General features: G+C 40.3%; 1 protein-coding gene across 1 annotated transcript; it reads right to left on the bottom strand.

Moving 5' to 3' along the window:
• Positions 1-651: 651 nt before the first annotated feature.
• On the bottom strand, positions 652-17,902 carry sypl2a (synaptophysin-like 2a). Its single transcript, XM_034868295.1, has 6 exons — positions 17,666-17,902; positions 17,341-17,415; positions 9,397-9,515; positions 6,286-6,484; positions 4,883-5,056; positions 652-2,631 (listed from the first exon to the last, which is right to left on the bottom strand). The coding sequence occupies exons 1-6, from the start codon at positions 17,678-17,680 to the stop codon at positions 2,506-2,508; spliced, it is 708 nt and encodes a 235-aa protein (XP_034724186.1). The 5' UTR covers positions 17,681-17,902; the 3' UTR covers positions 652-2,505.
• Between the last annotated feature and the right edge of the window lie 2,543 nt (positions 17,903-20,445).

Raw genomic sequence — 20,445 nt, 5'->3', positions numbered from 1 at the left:
GGTGCGTAATTGCCCAATAACGTGCATTGCAGCTTGTTTTGTACTGCTTAATACTAGACCAATTTCAAAAATTGCTGTTCCCATCAGTCACTTAGATACAAAACATAGGAAAATAAGGACTAGGTTAAAAAAAAAAAGTTACCCTTATAAACAAGTTAAACATATACTGTTAGACCAATATGAAAGCTATCAAATACAGACTAAGGGTGGGAAAAAAAAAAAATCAATACAGCATAGTATCGCAATGTTTTCCGTAGTAATACTGTAATGATCAACAGGCGCCAAGTATCGATTTTTTATTCATTATATATGTGTTGGTCAGTTTGTCTGCTTAACAATCCCATTTTGCAGCAATAAAAATTGAAATGAGATGAACAAACTGAGAAATGTATCTTTTTAGATTAAACAGATGTTGACAAAGTTTCCTTTTGGGGACATCATTTGAAATTGGAAAAAAATTAGAAGTTGGAATAAAGGTAAACTGTAACAAATCACAGAATATTGCAATATGTTTAAAAATGCAATACTATCGTATCATAATATGACATAAGTATTGTGATGATATTGAATTAGGAGGCCTCTGGTGATTCCCAACCTTAAAACAAATGAATTGTGCCATGTAATTAAGAAAGGAGTCAGAATCTAGCAGTCCCAGCTCTCATGTTTTACACTTCAATACAAGTAAACCGTGGTTTCATTCTGCAGAAACAAGGAATTAAATACCTGAAGTCCAATTACATAAACATCCCATACATGACTGTGCTCTAGTTGAGATAACATTTATCTTTTAAAATTGATAAAGCATCTTACAAATTGTGTTTAATTTGCAGCCTCTCATTTCCTTCCTACAGAGGCTAAGTTGGGGAAATAAAACAACTGCACAGGTGGCCCAATAACTCAAAACAGTTACTTCAAGGAGATCGTTAGATCCCTTTTAGTGCAATGATCAATGAAAAAGAGTCATCAAAAGTGACTTTAGGAATTCAATACAAAACCTATGGCTATGGCTGTTAAGTTACATGTAGAGCAGAAATATATGGGCATTAAGAAATACAGAAAGAGTACATACATCTGGCAACCACACTTTGCCACTTTTGTTAGTTAAACTATTTATCATCACACGATTAGGCCTAAAGCTACTCAGTGGATAAACACATTCAACAGCAGATCTGACATTACAAAACAAATCAAGGAGAAGCTGCACACTGACACTTATCATTTGGGAAATACAAACCGAAACCCAACATTGGTTTTAAAAATATGAAACGGACCAATTAATGTAGATAAAAATACAAATGAACTGTATATAAATAAAGTCACCTTTCCCAAAATATCGCACAAACAAAAGAATGAGTCTTAGTGTTAAAGAGTAGTGTAAATGATAACATTTTGAGGTTTGGCCTGACATTTATCAGTCCCTTTCACTGTAATGGCATGTACAACAGACACTAGAGTAAACCTGTAGGGAACCTGCCTTGAGCTGTATACAGGCTGAAAATAAGGCTGCAGAAAACGCCATCCCAAACAACCTGAAACATCACGCAAAATGTCACGTTCAAAACTAAAGTCTTTGCCAGAGAAGTGCAGTAGATTGTAGTGTGATTTTTTTTCTTCTTTTCTTTACTTAGTATTCTTTTTAAGAGCAATAAATTCAAGTGTGTTGAAACTGCAACACCGATGTGGTTATAAAGTATATTTAAGGGTGTGTGTGTGTGTGTCAGTAGATTAGAACCTTGGTGGGGAAATGGCATGGCGGTTACCTTAATGGTTAGATGGTAGTTGAGAAAACAAGAGAACACATGGCTTAGTCCAATTATAAAGCAGGGCTCTGGTATCAGCTGTAGCTATAACTGGAGAAAAAGAGCATTCAACATATTTTGCCCCTCATCCTATGACTCATCTATTGAAATTGAAGTGACTTACATGTTTAGAAATACAGTACTTGGGATCTGTAGCATTTTCTCTTACTGATTACATATTGGAAGAAGAGCAGGCACTTAATGGACTGAACCCCAGGGGTGGATTTGCTCCCATTTAAAAAGTTTGCTTATAGATTTTGTTTTTTATGGCAACACTTGCTTTTACTGGGTGTGAGGGATGTTTGCTTTGTCTGGCTGAAGACTAGTAGACATTCTGGGTTCTTACATCACAATTTCATCACTAGGTGGCTCCCGAAAGGGCAGACATCAAGGGAGGACAGTGTGCTAATGTGGAAGCAAATGCACTGCAGGCCTGCTGTTCTAAACACCAAGTACATGCAGTGATGACAGATTTAAAATGAAAATAAAGGGTTGCTCAGTCCTTGGGGACTTGGTGAACTTGAGCTAAAAGACCCGTAACTGAAAAATAGCTCCAACATGTGTTGGGAGGTATAGGGGGTATTTAGGACAATCGCCTTCCTTTTGTTTTCTCCATTTCTGCAAGTTAACATTAGAGACCAGTGTTGGGCACAGAGCGTTTGTGCTGTGGGCATGGGGCTATGCTTGAGGAGCCTTAGTGATGTGGCTAGGGCTCAGGGGGCCCTCCTTCCTCCATGGTGGCTGGTGGGTTGGGATCCTTGTGGAAAGGAGTCTCCTTGTAAATGAACCAGCAGTTCCCTGCCCACAGGATCATGTTCAAAAAGCCAAATATCTGTGGAAAGACACAAAAGATATAAGACAGAAAATAATGTGTATAATGGTGGTTTACGTTATTTTTGTAAAGATTTTTGGTCATTTTTTAGGCCTTTATTTGACGGACAGCTGAAGACATGAAAGGGGCGAGAGAGAGGGAATGGCATGCAGCAAAGGGCCAGAGGTCGGAGTCAAACCTGGGCCCGCTGAGTAAACCTCTATATATGGTGTCTACCAACTGAGCTATCCGGGCGCCCCGTACGGTCTACTTTTAAAGGTCACTGTGTTCTGATTTTGTTGTTGAAGTAGTACTGATCAGTCAAAATGTTCTGGAAATTGCAATATGCGCAACTGCAATTTTCAACACTACACTTTCATTTTATAAAGTGCATTACAATTTTATTATACATAGTTAAAGCAACATTTTGTTACTTTTTACCATAAAATAACATCAAATCATTGTCACTTTGTAGTCTCCATTGCCAGACCTTCCTCCACAGCTGTGGTTAATCGGCATTTCTTCATACCAATCACAAATCGCCTTTGGCGGTGCTAAGGGCCAGACGGAGCCGCTGCAAAATAGCCACGGGCGGGAACTTGTTTTGGTGGAATATGTACGTTTTTTAGTCGTGCAACATAAAACTCAGATTGGACAGATAGTCTAGACAGCTGTCTGGATTTACCCTGCAGACATCTGAGGAGCAGAATCCTCAGAAATCCACCAGAGGGTAGAATTACAACACGGAAAGAGGAAGGTGATGGGCAAGCGACCGAAATGGAAGACATCCTGCAGAATTTACGACAAATTATGCAACTTTGGCGAGTGGGTCAGATCTCCTGGGAGAAGGGACGTAACACTGATTTTGGTGAAATTTGATCAGATTTTGTGGAGAAATGTAATTTCTGTTTTATCCTCTAATGTTCTCCGACTGCTCTGCCTCCACACTCTGATTAAAGGAGTTTCCTGATGGACAGAAAGCTTTACTTGGTTAAGAAAAGCCTAACGCAAACGGGTGCTGGAGATGTGGGAACTGAATGAGTGGGCGACGGCTGCAGCAGCCGCTCCAGACCTGACGGCAGAGGCTAAAAGTCCAATAGGATTTTTGCTCTTCTAAATTTTGGACGTAAGTAATTTAATAACAAAGGCAAGTGTACAGTGGTGTAAAAAGAATTACACTTTGAAACTGTTCGGTTGCCAAATCACCCAAAAAATACTGTGTTGCTTTGACTCTGCTGCAAACATTGGGATACAATCCCAGTAATGGAAGGGATGTTACTTTTTATTTCAAACACCAGATGGCACTGGCTGTACTCCACTATTCCACTAGAGAACTCATATACAACAATAATCTACTGTCAGCCACGGTCTAGTAGTTTGTGTTGAAAATAAAGTGAGGATGCTGGGGTTGCTAACACCAGAAAGAGCTAATCTCTTCCAAAATTAAAGTTGTAATTAGTCTAGAATTGTGATTTTCCTGAAGACAGTCAGTGCACAGCTGGTGAAATCAGGTGGCCATCAGGTAAGTTTGTTCACAGCAGCAGAGACAACATGCAGCAACAACATTTGATTTTCAGCTCATAGTGCTGTATGCTTTTGGACAAAACTAGTGTTTAGATAGTTGTACTGCATACTCTCTTAGCTGTGTGCGGCGCAGATATTCATTATGCATACGATTCACACCATCAGCAAGGTACAGAGGTTCCCCTATTTTAAAGCATGCCACTCTGGTTTTGTGTAAATGTCAAATAATAATAAAACACCATTTGATTTTGGGACTATAAAGGGTGGCAGCACATCCGAAGCCCTGCTATATGGGTGCAGGGATCACACAGCACCTTAAACCCCCCAACCACCGTCCACATGCCCGGCGTAAATAGCTGGCTATTTTTTCAACAGTAGACAGTGAATGGCGATGAACGTGTTGGAGTTTATGAGAGACGAAGAGGAGGACTTCTCAGACAGTCAAGATCCAGAAGCATACCTCTACGAACCAGAGTTTTCAGAAGAGGAGCTGCGTGCTTTGGAAATAGAACGAGAGGAGGAGATTGTGATCACTCAAGAACCGGAGGACTTGAGGCATACTGCAGTCGCTCAACATTTTTTTCCCCCGGTACAATAAAGTCGACGGGAAAAATTCAGAATGGACCTAATAAATAGCTGTCCACAGAGTAAGTGATCACTGTGAAAATAACGCATGGTTATTTTAAGGGTATTTAAGGGTTTTAAGTACTAAGGTCTGTAGCAGCTGCGGTACTTTTTGAAGACTTACCACAGAGGCATTGAGGCGGCCCATGGAAGGAAAATCTCCTGGCTTGCAGAAATCTTTGCATGACTCCGCTAGGTGCTCGGGGTTAGTGGCCCACTTGACATCAGTCAGGCCTTTGCCCCAGGCTGAGGACGACACGAGCCACAAGAAGGCAAAGGCAGCGGTCAGCACCAGGTCCTGGAGGCAGAGTACACAGTAAACACTCAGCATCTTTACATTCACAAGTAGAGATGTTCCGATACCGATACCAGAATCAGTACCGCCTCTGATACTGCCTAAATCGCTGGTGTCTTTATCGGGAAGTACTGGAGTTTATGCACCGATCCAGTGTCACGTAATAAAGCCCTAAAGAAACGTTGAAGTAGTTTACTTATGTTCTTTTTCTGTTATAACTGGATGATAACAGAAAGTTCTGTGGCATTTGTTTGTGTTTGTTCATGTTACACAAAAAGTTTAACCTGAGCCAGACCGACAACAAAGATAGAAATCATATCCATACAGGGATAGTAGTCTACAGTTGATAAAACATAATTAAAAATATACAACACATTGGATCGGATCTCCGGACATTGGATCGGATCAGTACTCTGTATTGGCCAAAACGCAAGTTCAGGAATCTGAATCGGGAATAAAAAAATGGCATTGGACCATCTCTATTCACAATCATGTCACACACGTATTCAGAAGGTATTTATTTGCTGTGTATTTTATAATTTTAAAAAGTTACATAAAGTTACTGAGATATAAAGAATGAGTTTTCAGTGGAGACATAGTAAAATGAGATTAGGGCTAGGGCTGCTCAATTAATCGCAAAATATGTGTCAAACCAATCAGAATTAAGTACTGTGGTGCAGAGATGTACCAGCCCACAAATTGTATCCTAAAGACTAAAGAAAAAAATCTTTGTTTGGTACAGAACCTCACACAAATCACTAATCATTTTCATTTCTTTCAATGTTAATTTTCAATGTGAATGAGAAAAATGATACAAAAACGATCATTCCCACCAATATCTAGAATCGTATTGCAATTAGATATTTTCCTCATATCGTGCAGCCCTAATTAAGGCCATACCAAAGTCACATGTTTCCAAGTAAAATAGAAGATGTAATTCTGTGTAATAATATTGTAGGGGTTGGACTGGTGTTGGTGAAAAAATAGTGGGGATATTATATATAGCGAACCACATGCCGTCACCAAGCCAACAAATGTACCCGTTACGTCCTTTTTACAGACGCATCAGGCCACAGTGGCGTTTACACTACGAAAGATAGAGGTCCAATATTTCCTGAACGCCTCGCCAAGTGGTTTGAGTAATCAAATCACAATTTTCTACAGGACAGTTTCTACAGGACAGATGAGGACATGAAAGGGGAGAGAGAGTCCCGGAGTGGGTGTGTACTCACCAAGATGGGACCACGGGTGGTCTGGCGGTAGACGTTCTGGTAGCCCAGGTAGAGGATCAGTGTGGCGGTGCAATAAAGGAACCCAAACACACCAACGCACACAAAGAACTCTGCCGAGGAGGAGAAGTCGCCCTGCAGGTAGGTCGTATTGGTTTGAGTGCCGTTGCATGTCGGCATGTTATATGGTTGTGCTGGCAACCTGAATGGAGGTACAGAGGGACAAAGCACTTTCAACAGTCGCTCTGATGACTCGTTTTACTCTTTTGTGGGATTTCAGAGAAAACAAGTCCTCACCTGATTTACTCTTCTATCCGAGGAAGGCAAGAACAGAGAATATAAAAAGGGTTAAGCGAGAGTTGTAAGGTTATACAATTATTGTATGATCATATGAGAGTTAGAGAGAGAATGAGCACCAAACAAAGCAGTGAATCAGAGGAATTACATATTTTTATTTTCTACTTTATTATTATTATTAGCGGTTACGTTGTAAAATACATATAAAAACACCCACATGGGAAGGTGCTGCATTGCTGGATTTTGGGATGGTTTAGACCTGGTTTTATCATTAGTGATGGCATGACAGCGCTGTGTGATGTGTGTTTCAACCTTGCAACCTTGAGATTTTTGATAAATAATCATCAGTCATGTGGCTACAATGAGTAAGTGGGTAAAAGCAAATAATAGAACAGTTACAACAGTCTGGTTTCCCCGACAGTACACAATAACAGGGGCGTTTAGATGACAAAGTACAAACAGGACAGTGCAAAATGGTGTGCACTCACAGAGAGTGTAGTTCGCTTCGTTGCTAAAGAGATGTCATTATATAATTTCACTGGCGTTACCGTTAATTATTTTTCTTGTCATCAATACCAGATTCAATCTAATTGGATGGGAATATACATTGCACTTGACGCACCACTACAAGACGACTCAACAGATTTGGCGGCATTCATTCGCGGAAAATCAATGCGGCTTGATGGCGGTAACGTTAAGGGGAAGATTGAAAAAGAGAAACTGGATCTGTGAATTTTCACAGAATCATAATGTAATTCATATCTTGCTACTCAGTCAGAATCTTATTAACCTGGATTCCCAGTCTCTGTCACAATAACCATAAATAGGATGTTTGAGGCCTGGATGTTTTTAAGCCATTGTTGCAATGGCATATAAAAAGCCTTTTCTCCATGTCCACTGAAGTTCCTCAGCTTGCTCTCTAGCAACATTCACGCGGTATAAAAATGGCTGTCATTCTCAAGGCTAGTTTTACTTTTATACTTCAAGTAAATTTCCAAGTCTGTACTTTGTTACTTTTACTTGAGTAGAGAAGTTAAATCAGTACTTCTACTTTTTCCAGAGTATTTTTTTACACAAGTATCTGTACTTCTACTTGAGTATGGGAAATTAGTACTTTTGCTTACTCTGCAGTGCAGTATAATAAAATTAACAAATATTTAAAGTAAGGCAACATCAAAAAGAAAGGTCTTCAGCCTTGATTTAAAAGAACTGAGAGTTTCAGCGGACCTGCAGTTCTCTGGGAGTTTAAACTCAACGCTGCTTCCCCTTGTATAGTCCTGAGTCTGGGGACAGCGAACAGACCTGTCCCAGACGACCTGAAAGGTCTGGGGGGGTTCAGACTGTAGTAGCGGATCACAAATGTACTTCAGCCTTAAACTGTTTAGTGATTTTAGCTGACAGCACAAGTTTACCTCTGCTCTGTCTGTATCTCCACTTCAGAAGTACGCTTTAATGACAAATTAATTGGGGTTTCATTTAAATTAACAATGCAACATGCCATGGCAGCTGATATCTAAAGTTAATTAGTCTAAAAAAGGCTAATACTTGAGATTCTGTTGATTGACGAGAAAGTACAATGTAACCGCTGTTCTGAACAGAGATCTAATGTAAAGTAACTTTATAATGAGTTTCTTATTTTGTTGCTGTCACTAAAGTCTTGTCATTGTCTGTCTGTTATAAAACTACTGTTCAGGTAAGGGATAAAGGTTCCCCATTTCTCTCCAATCATATGTATTTGATGAAACAGTGCTGCAGATTCTACACCTGCTTTCCTCAGGTCTTTATGTTGGTATTGTTTTTATTTTACCAGTGCAAAACCTTAGTTCAATCCTTTAGTAAATAAGAACAAATGCTATCATACTGTTCAGAGCCTGAGAAAGGGCTGTTATTCTTAGTAAATATTCCGCTGGTCTTGTCTCAAAAGAATGTTCTGTTTCTGCTAACCACTCTGATGCGGTTTGCTCATGGAGAATAGCAACAAGTCTGCTTAACTACAGATGCTGGCACCACTTCTTTCACTGGCGTCCAGTGTGATCACCAGTTTGACTAATAACCCTGTCTTTATTGACTTCAGTGGAATAGTAATGTGCAGATATGACTGCATATAAAGTTCAGATGGTATAGACAGACTCACAAACAAATCAGTATTTGTACAGTCATCTGAGGCAAAAATTAAAGTAACGCTAGAGAACATTTCCCGCTTCGTTCCCCCTACAGGTTGGAAGCGAAATTGTCCCATTATGTCTCATTGGAACTCCAGATCCGTTTCAAATGCAGAAGTGCCGTTCACCCTGTTACAAGTTTTTGAACCCCTGAAACGATTTTGCAAACATTTTAAAAAGGTATAAAAAATTCTCTAGTTTTGCTTTAAGCCATCAAGAGTATCAGGGGAAAGAATGAGACCAACCTGTATAATACTTCTATACTTACACTTGCTATTTTGAATACATAGTGTGTTCACACCAACAAAGTTAGCCAAATGCAAAAAGGCTGCGCGCAATTTGAACACTAACCTGTTACAATGTACAATGCACAAGTAAGTAAATAGCATACCACTACATGTGTACTCATGAAGTATTAGAATTGAGACACACTGCAAGTGTAAAAGCCATACTCTTTACCAGATGACAGTAATCCACAAATGTGTTTTTTGCCAAATTGAAAGAGGAGAAAGACTTAGAAGCGTTTTGTCCTGGAGTTTTTTGAAAAGAATCAGAAAATTCTGTTTGTATTTTCAAAAATGTATTGTTGATGCGGACAAGGTTCAATAAGAGATACACAGCAGAGGCTATTGTGACTGGGAGCGCTCTGCAGTACCTGAATGGGTAGCCAAACGCAGGCTTTATGTCTTCCGGCGATGCTCCCGTGCATGAGACTGTAAGGTGGGTTGTCCCAGAGTAACCTCCAGTGGTGGCAAAGGCAAAGATGGTGAAGACCTGTAGGGCAGAGAAATATGAGAGGGTTAAAGGGTTTTTAAGGAGAGGCGAGTTTACCTAAAAGGTGTCCAGAGCAATCAGGCTTTTGGTTTTAAAAAAGGAAATTAAAGTTGGTTCAGCTGCTGTAATTCTGATTTAATAAAAACACATTCATAGACTCTTAATACAAGTTTTTATTCAAATTAAATTACTTTCAATTTAATGACCGACACTGTGAGAAGGTGCCATTACTGACTAATGTCCATGTTTACAGGTTGTGACTCACAGACTAGTTTGTAATTCAATCAATTTAAAAATGTAAAGTCCTCATACTTATAAAAAAAAAACTAGAGGTAAGATTCTACATATAATTCAATGCCTTTACCCTTCTAGATGTGACTTTCACCTTCTGAAATAATTTCCCTGCTTTAATATCCCTCTCCTCCTTGCAGTCATCACATCCTTTTTTCCACACAGGAAACTCCCTTCCTGCGGCTCAGAGATGAAGGCAAAACATGGCAAATGCTTTAATATAAAGCTGAAAAACCAAACTTTCAGCTTCGACCAGCCAGCTCTTACAAAAAGCCATCATATATTTAGATTATATGGATATAATATATTTAGTATTAGTAGTACGTTGGTAATCTTATGGAGCCTCTTAGGGCATGTGATTTTCTACATTGTTCTCATTCCATGGAAATACCTACAATGAATGAATTAAAACAAGGGCTGTCAATCAATTCAAATATTTAAAGCGCCCCATGATGTCATTCTTTGTCCAATCCCAACAGGTAATTCCACTGCAGACGAAAACAAACTATGTTAAATATGTCCCATTAGGTTTGTCATTTGTGATAAGCAGTAAAAGTAAATATGCACAGTGACAATGGTGACAGGGCAGTGAATGCACCTAACCATGGCAGAGAAAAAGGTTTAATGCTGAAGTGGAAATCAAGGAAAGGGTGGCAGAGCCACACCAGTACCCAAACGTGCATGTCCGTGTCAGTCCAAATTACGCACCCACTAATGTAATGCCATTTAATTCCAAGTGTAAGTAAGTGAAAATGAGTCCAGCGCGAGGGAGGAGTGGAAGGTGATGCCAGTGTTTAATGGCAGGTGACAGTGGAAGCATGGAGGAAATGGTTAATACAGTAACAGAAGTACGTGCCGCATTAATAATAACAAATGATGTTCTATGCAACCTCTTGTTGTTGCACAGTGAGTAAGGCATTTTATCTGGGGGAAATACTATAAACAGAGGGTTGCTGAAAGGCCCCAGGACTTTCCATTCCCTTGATTTTCACATGACAAAATATTACAACAATTGTGGCTTGAAGGTTAGAAACGCGAGAGGATCTCAATCCCCAGACCGACAGGATAAAATCGGGGAGGGGAAAGTCAAAGAGCAACGCTTGTCCCTCCCTCATTACGACCACTGAGGTGCCCTTGAGCAAGGCCCTTAACCTCCAACCGCTTCAGTGGAGCTGCTCAGTGGCCAGCAGATTATACTGGCCATCTTCCAGGTATGAATGTGGAACTGTGTGAATGTGATCAGGGCCTTCCTGCCTCTCAGTGAACCTTCCCTGAATAAATAAAGGTTAACTAAAAATGTAAAACCTGCCCATCAACTAGATTAATTTAGAATTAGAAGAGCGTCAGTGAGTATGTTTACATGCACATAATATTCCGGTTTTTGCCCTCGTTCCAAAAGATTATGATTCCGACTATGAGTTGTTATTGCATCGCTAATCAAAGTGAATATTCTACTAAACTTGATAACCAGGTATTTGATAATGTAGCTAGATTAAAGTTGCTGTGTTTCTCCTTCTTATTGGGTCTGAAGCCAAGCAAACTGTTGGCTGGTCGGTATGTGTACAGCAGCCATAGCAACGCACAGAGCTAGCCATAAGCCAGAAACAGGCAAGAGGGCGTAAACTGGGCTAAACTAAAAACCCTGATTGAGACGCATATTCCACATGCGGTGTACACCGCCAAAGAATGCTTCTAAACATGTGAATAATACCAGAATACCCCATATCTTAATCGGAAAAGGCTATATTCTGAATAATGCCTTATTCAGTATAACCAACAGCAAGTATGTGCTGTTGACATGACCCGTCTTAAATTTGGAATATTGTCAAATTCTGAATAATAGTGGAATACTGGTGTACATGTACATTGTTATTGTGGTAGAAACGTTCCTTTTTCCTGTGCCATGTGAATGACAAACAGCCTATATTGCTGTAAGTGTCACTTATAATGCAGCGCTGAGAAGACAACACTTAAGTTGGGTAAACACTGTAGGGGTGGTTTTTCACACCGCATAAGAATGAACGTCAGCAAATGTTTCTCTTAAAAAGAGAGAAAAACAAGCTGATATCTTCAACTATGCTGACACAGAGCAGACCCCAGCAGAAAGAATGGAAAGCAGAGAGGAACCCAGGCCATTTCCTCTAACCCTCAACATGGACTGACGGTGCAGAAAAACTGCTGAGAATCAACGGTGGTGAACTGCAGTCAGGAGGTTAAAATGTTACTCAGTTCAATACTGTACTAGTATTGCTGTGCGGTATTATACATCCTACAGTGGCTGTAGGATGTGTAATAAATGCCACTAAAACAAGGTGACTGATCTTGCAGTCGTTTATTGCATGTCACACTTGCGAGATAGTCTAATAAAATCTTGGTTGAAATCTCTGTCAGACCGTTAGTTTGGAGGTATGTCACAATGTGCAATAAAGCCTGTGGATTCATATTACCAGGATAAAGATAGAAAAGCCATAGCTCTATGTTGGTTTTATGTAGTGCTCTCAAAATTGCCACTTAGCTGTAGATTTTACGTATATATGTGCTGGCATCAGGCAGTGTATTCTGTTTCTTGTCATACCTTACAGCAAAAACACACTAGGCACCTAGTAAGGTTACTAGGAAAAGAGCCTAGAGTAATCTTATTCTCTACAAAACAAGTTTATTTTTTTATTTTTTTACAGAACTTTATTGCAACAAACATACAAAAGACATTAAAACTTTTATCGCAATTTTTTACAAAAGCTCCCGCAAAATGAGGCCCTTTTGGCTGCAATAATAAAAAAAAAAAAAGGCAGCAAAATCCTGGAGGGACTGATAGGAAGAGACAGGATGAGTGGGGAAAATGGTGGCAACTGTAGCCTATGTGTGTGTGTGTGTCATCTCTTTGGTTGCCTGTCGGACTCTCCGTCCGTGCCTGATTGCGTGTCTTGCTGTGAGAAGTCATGACTTGTTTTCTTTTGAAATGTGTTTTATTTTTGTAAAGTAGGCTGCTGCACTGGGGTCCTCCTTTATTTGATTACCCGCCTTTACACATTTGCTCTTGTCTCGCGCAGGAAGTAGAGGTGGTGCTGAAACAGTCAGGCGTGTCCACTATGAACGGACAGATTGGATAACATAAATAAAGACGCCAACAAAAACTGTTATTTTCACGTGCTTAAGCCTTTTGTTCATTTTTCTGATGAGGTGCTGAGTGAAACCCATTGTGTTAATTAAAGTTCCTTGATCATAAACATTTAAGAGTGAAAAAAAGACACCAAAACATATCTTGTAGTGAAATTGCCACTAACGTGTTGGATGAAAATGCATATTTGGGATTGTGCATAGTGTTTTGAAAGTTTGTGATCAGCCAAGAGTTGGAAAATGACCTCAGCGCAAACTTAATCACAGGCAAACAAATGGAAGATTCATGATTTTTTTTTTTTTTTTTAATGCAACAATTCAGTGACCACATTTCACCTGGTCATAAGAAAACTGCTCTTTTGTCATAACCATATGATGGGGTTGCAGTAACTTTCTTGTAAAGTTTCAATAAATACAGCACCAAGGAACACTGTGTGACAAAGGGCACCCCCTCCACAGACCTCTCCCCCTTACAAGGACATCCTTCCTCCAATCAAAAGCTTCTGATAAGGGCACGTGATCCATGTTTCCGTACTTTCTCCCAAGAATAATGTCCTTTGTTCATTTACACCCACATCTACCAAAGCACATTGCCAAATCACCAGGATCCATTGCAGCAAGTACACAGCATTTGCATACAATGGGCCAAAGCACAGCTCAGGCACTGAGGTGAACAGGCTGCAGTAGTGGAGTGAAGACCGCAACATAAACAACAGAAACACACAGAACTGGAGTGCAGTACGTAGAAAGCCAAGTATTTTCAGGAATGGGTTTCATCTTTCAGGTGTCTCTGGAACGCCACAACATTTCTCAGCTTTCATCTCAGCCCGGTTTGACCCACCCAGGCCAATCAGACAGTACCCCAAATAAACCCTGTGAAGAGGCGGGGGGGGTGGGGGTTCCCTGTCCCAAATCCAATGTCCCACCCAGCCTCACATAGACTGACTGAAGCATTCCTCACTACTTCTCATGGGAAAGGCGTGGCAGGCCAGATAAGGGAACGCTGCAGCCAGTCACAGGGTTCTGACAACAGCAGTTTAAGATGTTAGACAACATTTATGGTACAGTTATAGCACATCACGTGAACATACTGTTCATTTTACATAGAGGCCCAAAATCTGACCCAGCTGGTCCGGACTACACAAATAGCCAGACCACCTCCATAAGTGGTGACCACCCTCTATCTGACACTGTGGAAAATGTCCATGTTTACAGTCTGTGGCATACAAATAGGTTTGACATCCAGTCATATGAATTATAAACATCTTCCAAGAGCATTGCAGTAGAGGAGAGAGAGAGAGAGAGAGAGAGAGAGAGAGAGAGAGAGAGAGAGAGAGAGAGAGAGAGAGAGAGAGAGAGAGAGAGAGAGAGAGAGAGAGAGAGAGAGAGAGAGAGAGAGAGAGAGAGAGAGAGAGAATCCTGAGAAAGCATCACCCTGCAAGAATGCTGTTTATTTCAGCCTTGAGACTGAAGACGACTAGCTAATATCACATTCAACTTGCTAAACTGCCTGGAGTAATTGAAAGTAAAATCAGATTTAAACTAGCGGTGATACATCAGCATCACGATCGATATATCAACTCAAAGATCCAGTGAAAATATTGATTTTGATTCTTTACAAACTCAAACATTTACTGTATAAACTGAAAAATGTCTCAAGAGTTTGCTCTCCTTTGAATCAGTGCACTAATATTTAGTTGCATAACCATTCATTCGGAGAACTGCTTCACATCTGTGTTCCATGGAGTCGACCAACTTCTGGCACCTGTGAACAGGTGTTCCAGCCCAGGACCACTGAACTACATTCCACATTTCCTCTGCATTACTGGGTTTGGCCTCAGAAACAGCATTTTGACGTCACCCCACATGTTTTCTATGGGATTAATGTCCAGGGACTGGACTGGCCACTCCATAACATCAATTTTGTTCATCGGGAACCAAGACTTAGCTCGCTTCTGGGTGATTTTCTTGTTGAAATTTCATATCAAAAGGCAATTCCTCTTCAGCATAAGGCAATATGACCGCTTCAAGTATTTTGATTTAATTAAAACTGATCCATGATCCCTGGTATGTGAGAAATAGGCCCAACACTACAGTATGAGAAACATCCCCATAACCAACATGCCTTACGGCTTGAATTCAGAATTGGGTTGTTGGACAAACTGTCTGCGGTCCCTAAGACCCAAAGAGAACAATTTTAATCTCAGTCGTCACAGAATCCTGCTCCATTTCTCCTTTGGCCAGTCAATGTGTCCTTTGACAAATTTCAACCTATTCGGTACATGTCTTTTTTTCAGCAATGGGACTTTGCGGGGACTTCTAGCTGATAGCTTTGCTTCACATAGCCTTCTTCTGATCATAACAGTACTCATAGGTAACTTTAAGTCTTCGTTGATTTTCCTGGAGGTGATCATTGGTTGAGCCTTTGCCATTTTGGCTATTCTTTGATCCATTCGAATGGTAGTTGACCGTTTTTCCACACGTTGTTCAGGCTTTGGATGCCATTTCAAGGCATTTGAAATCATTTTGGCTCCAATCAACTTTGTCATCAAAGTCCGTTGTTCCTCAGAGCAATGTCTGGAACGTCTCATCTCAGCCATGAATGGAGAAATGACGAGTTTTAGCTGACCAGTCTAATGTGTGTTAAAGATATGTATGGTTATAATGCAGCAGCATGGTGTCGTTCAGCCAATCTAATGAAGGAAAACACAGCACAGCTGTGGGTTAAGCTACAGCGCATTGGCTGGCTGGCTAAGCCCTAAACAGCTGCCGCCGTTGTTTGGTCTGGGGGAGCCTCCGTACAATGCAAAATGTTGTTAGGGTGATGCCTACAGGAGCGGGACTATAAAATGTTCTAAATGGATTTTGATATTGGGGAAACAAAACTAATCAGTAACGCAAAAGAAAAGTTGTCTCCTGTTCTCTTTATTTATTTTATACTGTACAACCAGTAAAATATGTCCTGTTGTGTAGACATGGTCCTTATTTATTTATGTTGTACCAGTCCAATTATGACAATAGCCAATAATCCAATCCAATATTGAAATAAACCTTGTGTTGTATTTGTTATGAATGTAATTTGATGTGTTTTCCCATAACTTTTGTAATTTTACATGTTTAAAAATACCCAAATTATATCGATATTGCATTATCACATTTTTTTAATATTGTGCAACCCTACTTAATATTGCACGTCCTGTGATGTGAATATTTGGCACATCACAGTACAAAACCCCTGCAAAACACTACAAAAATAAGAAAATATAACACTTGGGTCACAAGTCGGTTTATATTTATCGAGGTCTGACATGAACATCTTGCAGTGAACTTTTCAGTGCAATACAAAGCCAGGCTTTATAACTCACCGTCCTGGAGTGAAACTTTATAGTCCGCCATAACTGCTATATATGTTAATCACCAAGTGGACTTGGCTGCTCCACAAGCTCACGCCTTAATTCCACACAGCACTCCCTGCTGTATCAGGGCAGTTAGCATAGTGGTCTTCATCAACCACATAGAGAACAGAATGAACTGTTTCCTTTTGTGCATGGTGAATTCAAGTTACTCATTATGAAGTTGATCGCAGAGACACAGGGAAGAGATATTTAGAGCATCGTAATCATTTCAGGGTTTCTGCTGTCTCACAGTGGGCCTTTTTTAGGGGGGGGGGGGTGAATACAAACAACAGTTGGCAACAAAGCATGATCGGTTTGCGTACAGTAAATACAAAAAGCCGGAATTACCTTATTTGACAGAAATGTATGAATGTACCTGTGTATTGTGCTTGAGTAAATAAAACTCCAGTATAAAAAAAAAACTTCCTCTGCTTAATTGTGAATTTATTTTTGTAAAAACACATGGAATCAACAACCCTCCAGTTCTGACCGAATGTGCTAAACTGTCTGAAATAATGCAACCACTATTATAAGTATTATTTCAATCCACAAGTCACAATATCTGTGAATTTCCTGGCAATTGTTTCAACTTACAGTTTGGTCCACTGCCATACATAATAAAGTCTACAATGAAAACTGTGCAAGGGCTCAATCATAAAAGGTTGAATCCTCTAATGTAGGTTAACATTTCCCTTTGTAAATAAGTAGCTCCATGTATTTTAAACTCACCAGCTATGGCATAATTTAACTCAGTGAACCAGGTCAAAAGTCAAACTCTAAAGTTACAAATACAAAGCAGAGACAGAGGAACCTGCTAAAGTTAATGAACACGTTGTCTGTCTGCCTTTACACCTTAGGCTACAATATCTTTCTTACAACACTGTAGTGGACACTTGGTCTGGTACGTGAAATTAGAGGAATTTAACACAGAAAATACAACAGCATGACCTGTAGCTAACGTTTACGTTGCGTAGTTTAGCTAGTATCTAGCTAGTCAAGAGACATTTTAAGTGTTTACTTACCCATTCTAGGACACGGATGAATCCAAGAGGTTCTTTCAACGGTCCCAGGTCCAGAGAAAATCCAGACACCAATTTCTAGGGACGAAAAACAAGGTGTGTAAACGGGCAAATTAAGCATTTAGCTAGTGGCTAAAACAAAGTTAGCCAGATGACAACGAATTACTTAGTTAGCGTAGCGTTTACATTGGAACCAAATCAACTAGCAAGTTATCGTTACCCATTTGTCACCTTGCGGCTAACTGGCCCTGCCCTTGTTAGCCAAACCCTGCTAGCGACATGCTAATGCTAACTCAAGTCAACCTGGGTATTCACTTTACTCACTTACCTGAACAGTGTCCATTAAGACGTGCAACAAATAGCTAACTACAAAGCTGTCTATATTTCTCTCATAAAGCTGTCCGTTTCGTTGTTACTCCGTTTGCATTCGAACGGTGGCAAAAGTTACCGACTCTCAGCAGGCGAAAGACAGGCAGAAGACAACTGCTAAGACAGACTACTACTGTCAAACTCTGTACAAGTAAACCGCTGTCAAACCAACCACAATAAAATACACAGCCCTTCCGGTTATTACTTTTCAAAATAACGAACAAAAAAATAATGTTCAACTACTTCCTCTGATAAAAAAAAATAGAAAAACAGAAAACGATTTGGGAAATTCAGCAGTTATGCGAGCCAACTTTTATTGGAGTGTAAATGCGATTATAGTTAACTCTATTTATCCCACTATTTACAAATCCCAATTCCAATGAAGTTGGGAGGTTGTGTGAAAACAAATAAAAACAGAATTATTATTTGCTCAATCATTTTCAACCTATATTCAATTGAATACACTACAAAGGCAAGATATTTAATGTTCAAACTGATCAACTTTATTGATTTTTTGCAAATATTCACTTATTTTGAATTTGCTGCCTCAAACAAGTTCCAAAAAAAGTTGGGACAGGGGCATATTTACCAAAGTGACATCACCTTTCATTTTAACAAAACTAAATAAGCATTTGAGGACTGATATGACACTAATTGTTGAGGCTTTGTATGTGAAATTCTTTCCCATTATAACTTGATGTACGACCTCAGTTGCTCAACAGTCTGGGGTCTCAAGATACAGGGGTTGTTGTATTTTGTGTTTCATAATGTGCCATTGATTTGGCAGACAGGTTTGGTCTGCAGGCAGGCCAGTCTAGTACCTGCAGAATGTGGCTTGACATTGTCTTGCAGACATAAGCAGGGACATTCCTGAAAAAGACGTTGTCACTGTCACACAGATGTGCAAGTAATGGGCACTGACAGACCCCCATACCATCACAGATGCTGGCGTTTAGGATCCCATGACATGGTGCTCTTTGGATGCTTTATAGACCTCAGTGGTCCCCTAATACCATATAGCCTACAGCATACAGTTTCTTTAAAATTCAGCCTTGGTGCAGCCACTAGAGTCAGCCCCACAATGAGCTTTCCTTAGGATGTGTCATTTCTGAGTCTGTACTTTTTGAGGAGGGGGGGGGGGGGCTTGACCAACTGACCAACAACACCAACAACACCAATGACTGGAGGGGAAACCACTCTATGCTGTGTTTTCAAGGTGTAATGCAGGAAAATATGATCCGCCATGAGAACGGTCTATTTTACTTTGAAAAATTGACCTGATGTTTTACTTTGTTTCTGTCCTTGACTTCCTGTCCCGCTGCGGAGCTCTCCGGTATCTGGCAAAATTAGAAGCTCTGCGTATCTGCTCCGGAGGGCTGCGGCTCGCTGGAGCTGGGACGCAGCTAGGACGCAGCCGTTCCGAAGTCTGTGGAAGTACACACATAGACTTTAATGGAAACCAAATTACTCCAACACCGTTCCGGAGCGGATCTGCAGCCGTTCCGCATCCTGTGGAATTTGGGGGTGAAAGCCATGATGTCTCTCTCTCTCATGAGTGGCCCAAATTCTCCGGGTGGGCAAAGCAGAGAAAGGGGAGGTAACCCTGCCCCTTATGACCTCATTAGGAGCAAGATTCCAGATTGGTCTATCTGAGTTTTCATTTTTTCTAAACAGAGTAGGATACCCAACGCTCGGTTTACACCTGTTGCCATTTCTAGCCACTTGGGGTCCATAGGCAGACTGGGGGATTGCACATTCATGTTAAAACCTCATAAAGTGAAATTTTCATGCCATGGGATCTTTAAACTTTACAATGATAACAATCCGGATGTCTATTTTCTCTTGGGCCCTGAAGACATGATGTCTTCCAAAAAATATTTTAAATGTGGACTTGTCAGACCACAGCACACTTTTCCTCTTTGGGTCCGTCCTTCTCAGATAAGGTCGGGCCCAGAGAAGCCGGTGGCGTTTCTGGGTGTTGTTAATAAATGGCTTTCACTTTGCATGGTAGAGTTTGAACTTGCACTTGTAGCTGAGCCCACGTGGTAATACCCTTTACATAATGATGTCAGTTTTTAATGCAGTGCAGCCTGAGGCATCGAAGGTCACAGGCATTCAATGTTTGGCTTTCGGCCCACTCCCTACTTACAGAGACTTCTCTAGAATCTCTGGATCTTTTGAAGACATTATGGACTGTAGATGATGAAACTCTTGAATCCCTTGCAATTCTACGTTGGGAATTGTTCTTAAACTGTTGCACTATTTGCTTAAGCAGTTGTTCACAAAGTGATGAACCTCGTCCCATCTTTGCCGGTGAACCACTGAGTCTTTTGGGGATGCTCCTTATGACAGTTAACCACCTCTGGAATGTTACAAACGTGTTATTTGAGTATTCCCGACTTTCCCAGTCTTTTGTTACCCCTGTCGAAGCTTTCTTGGAACATGTTGCAGGCATAAAATTAAAAATGAGTGAATATTTGCAAAAATCAATAAGGTTTATCAGTTTGGACATAAATATCTTGTCGTTTTAGTGTATTCAATGAATATAGGTTGAATATGATTTGCCTATCATTGTGTTCTGTTTTTATTTACGTTTTACACAATGTCCCAACTTCATTGGAAGTGGGGTTTTATTAAAAGGCTAGACTAGTGTCGCATTTTGGGAATGTAGCATAAGAAACATTCGGCTTAGTATTCCGATTTTTGTCTTTTTTCTTCGTGGCCTGACTTTACTTAATA

This window comes from Etheostoma cragini, chromosome 4 (genome assembly GCF_013103735.1).
Source record: "Etheostoma cragini isolate CJK2018 chromosome 4, CSU_Ecrag_1.0, whole genome shotgun sequence".
In the NCBI taxonomy this organism is placed as follows: domain Eukaryota; kingdom Metazoa; phylum Chordata; class Actinopteri; order Perciformes; family Percidae; genus Etheostoma; species Etheostoma cragini.
Note: the sequence above shows the minus strand (reverse complement) of the source record. Positions and strands in the feature narration are given on the sequence as shown.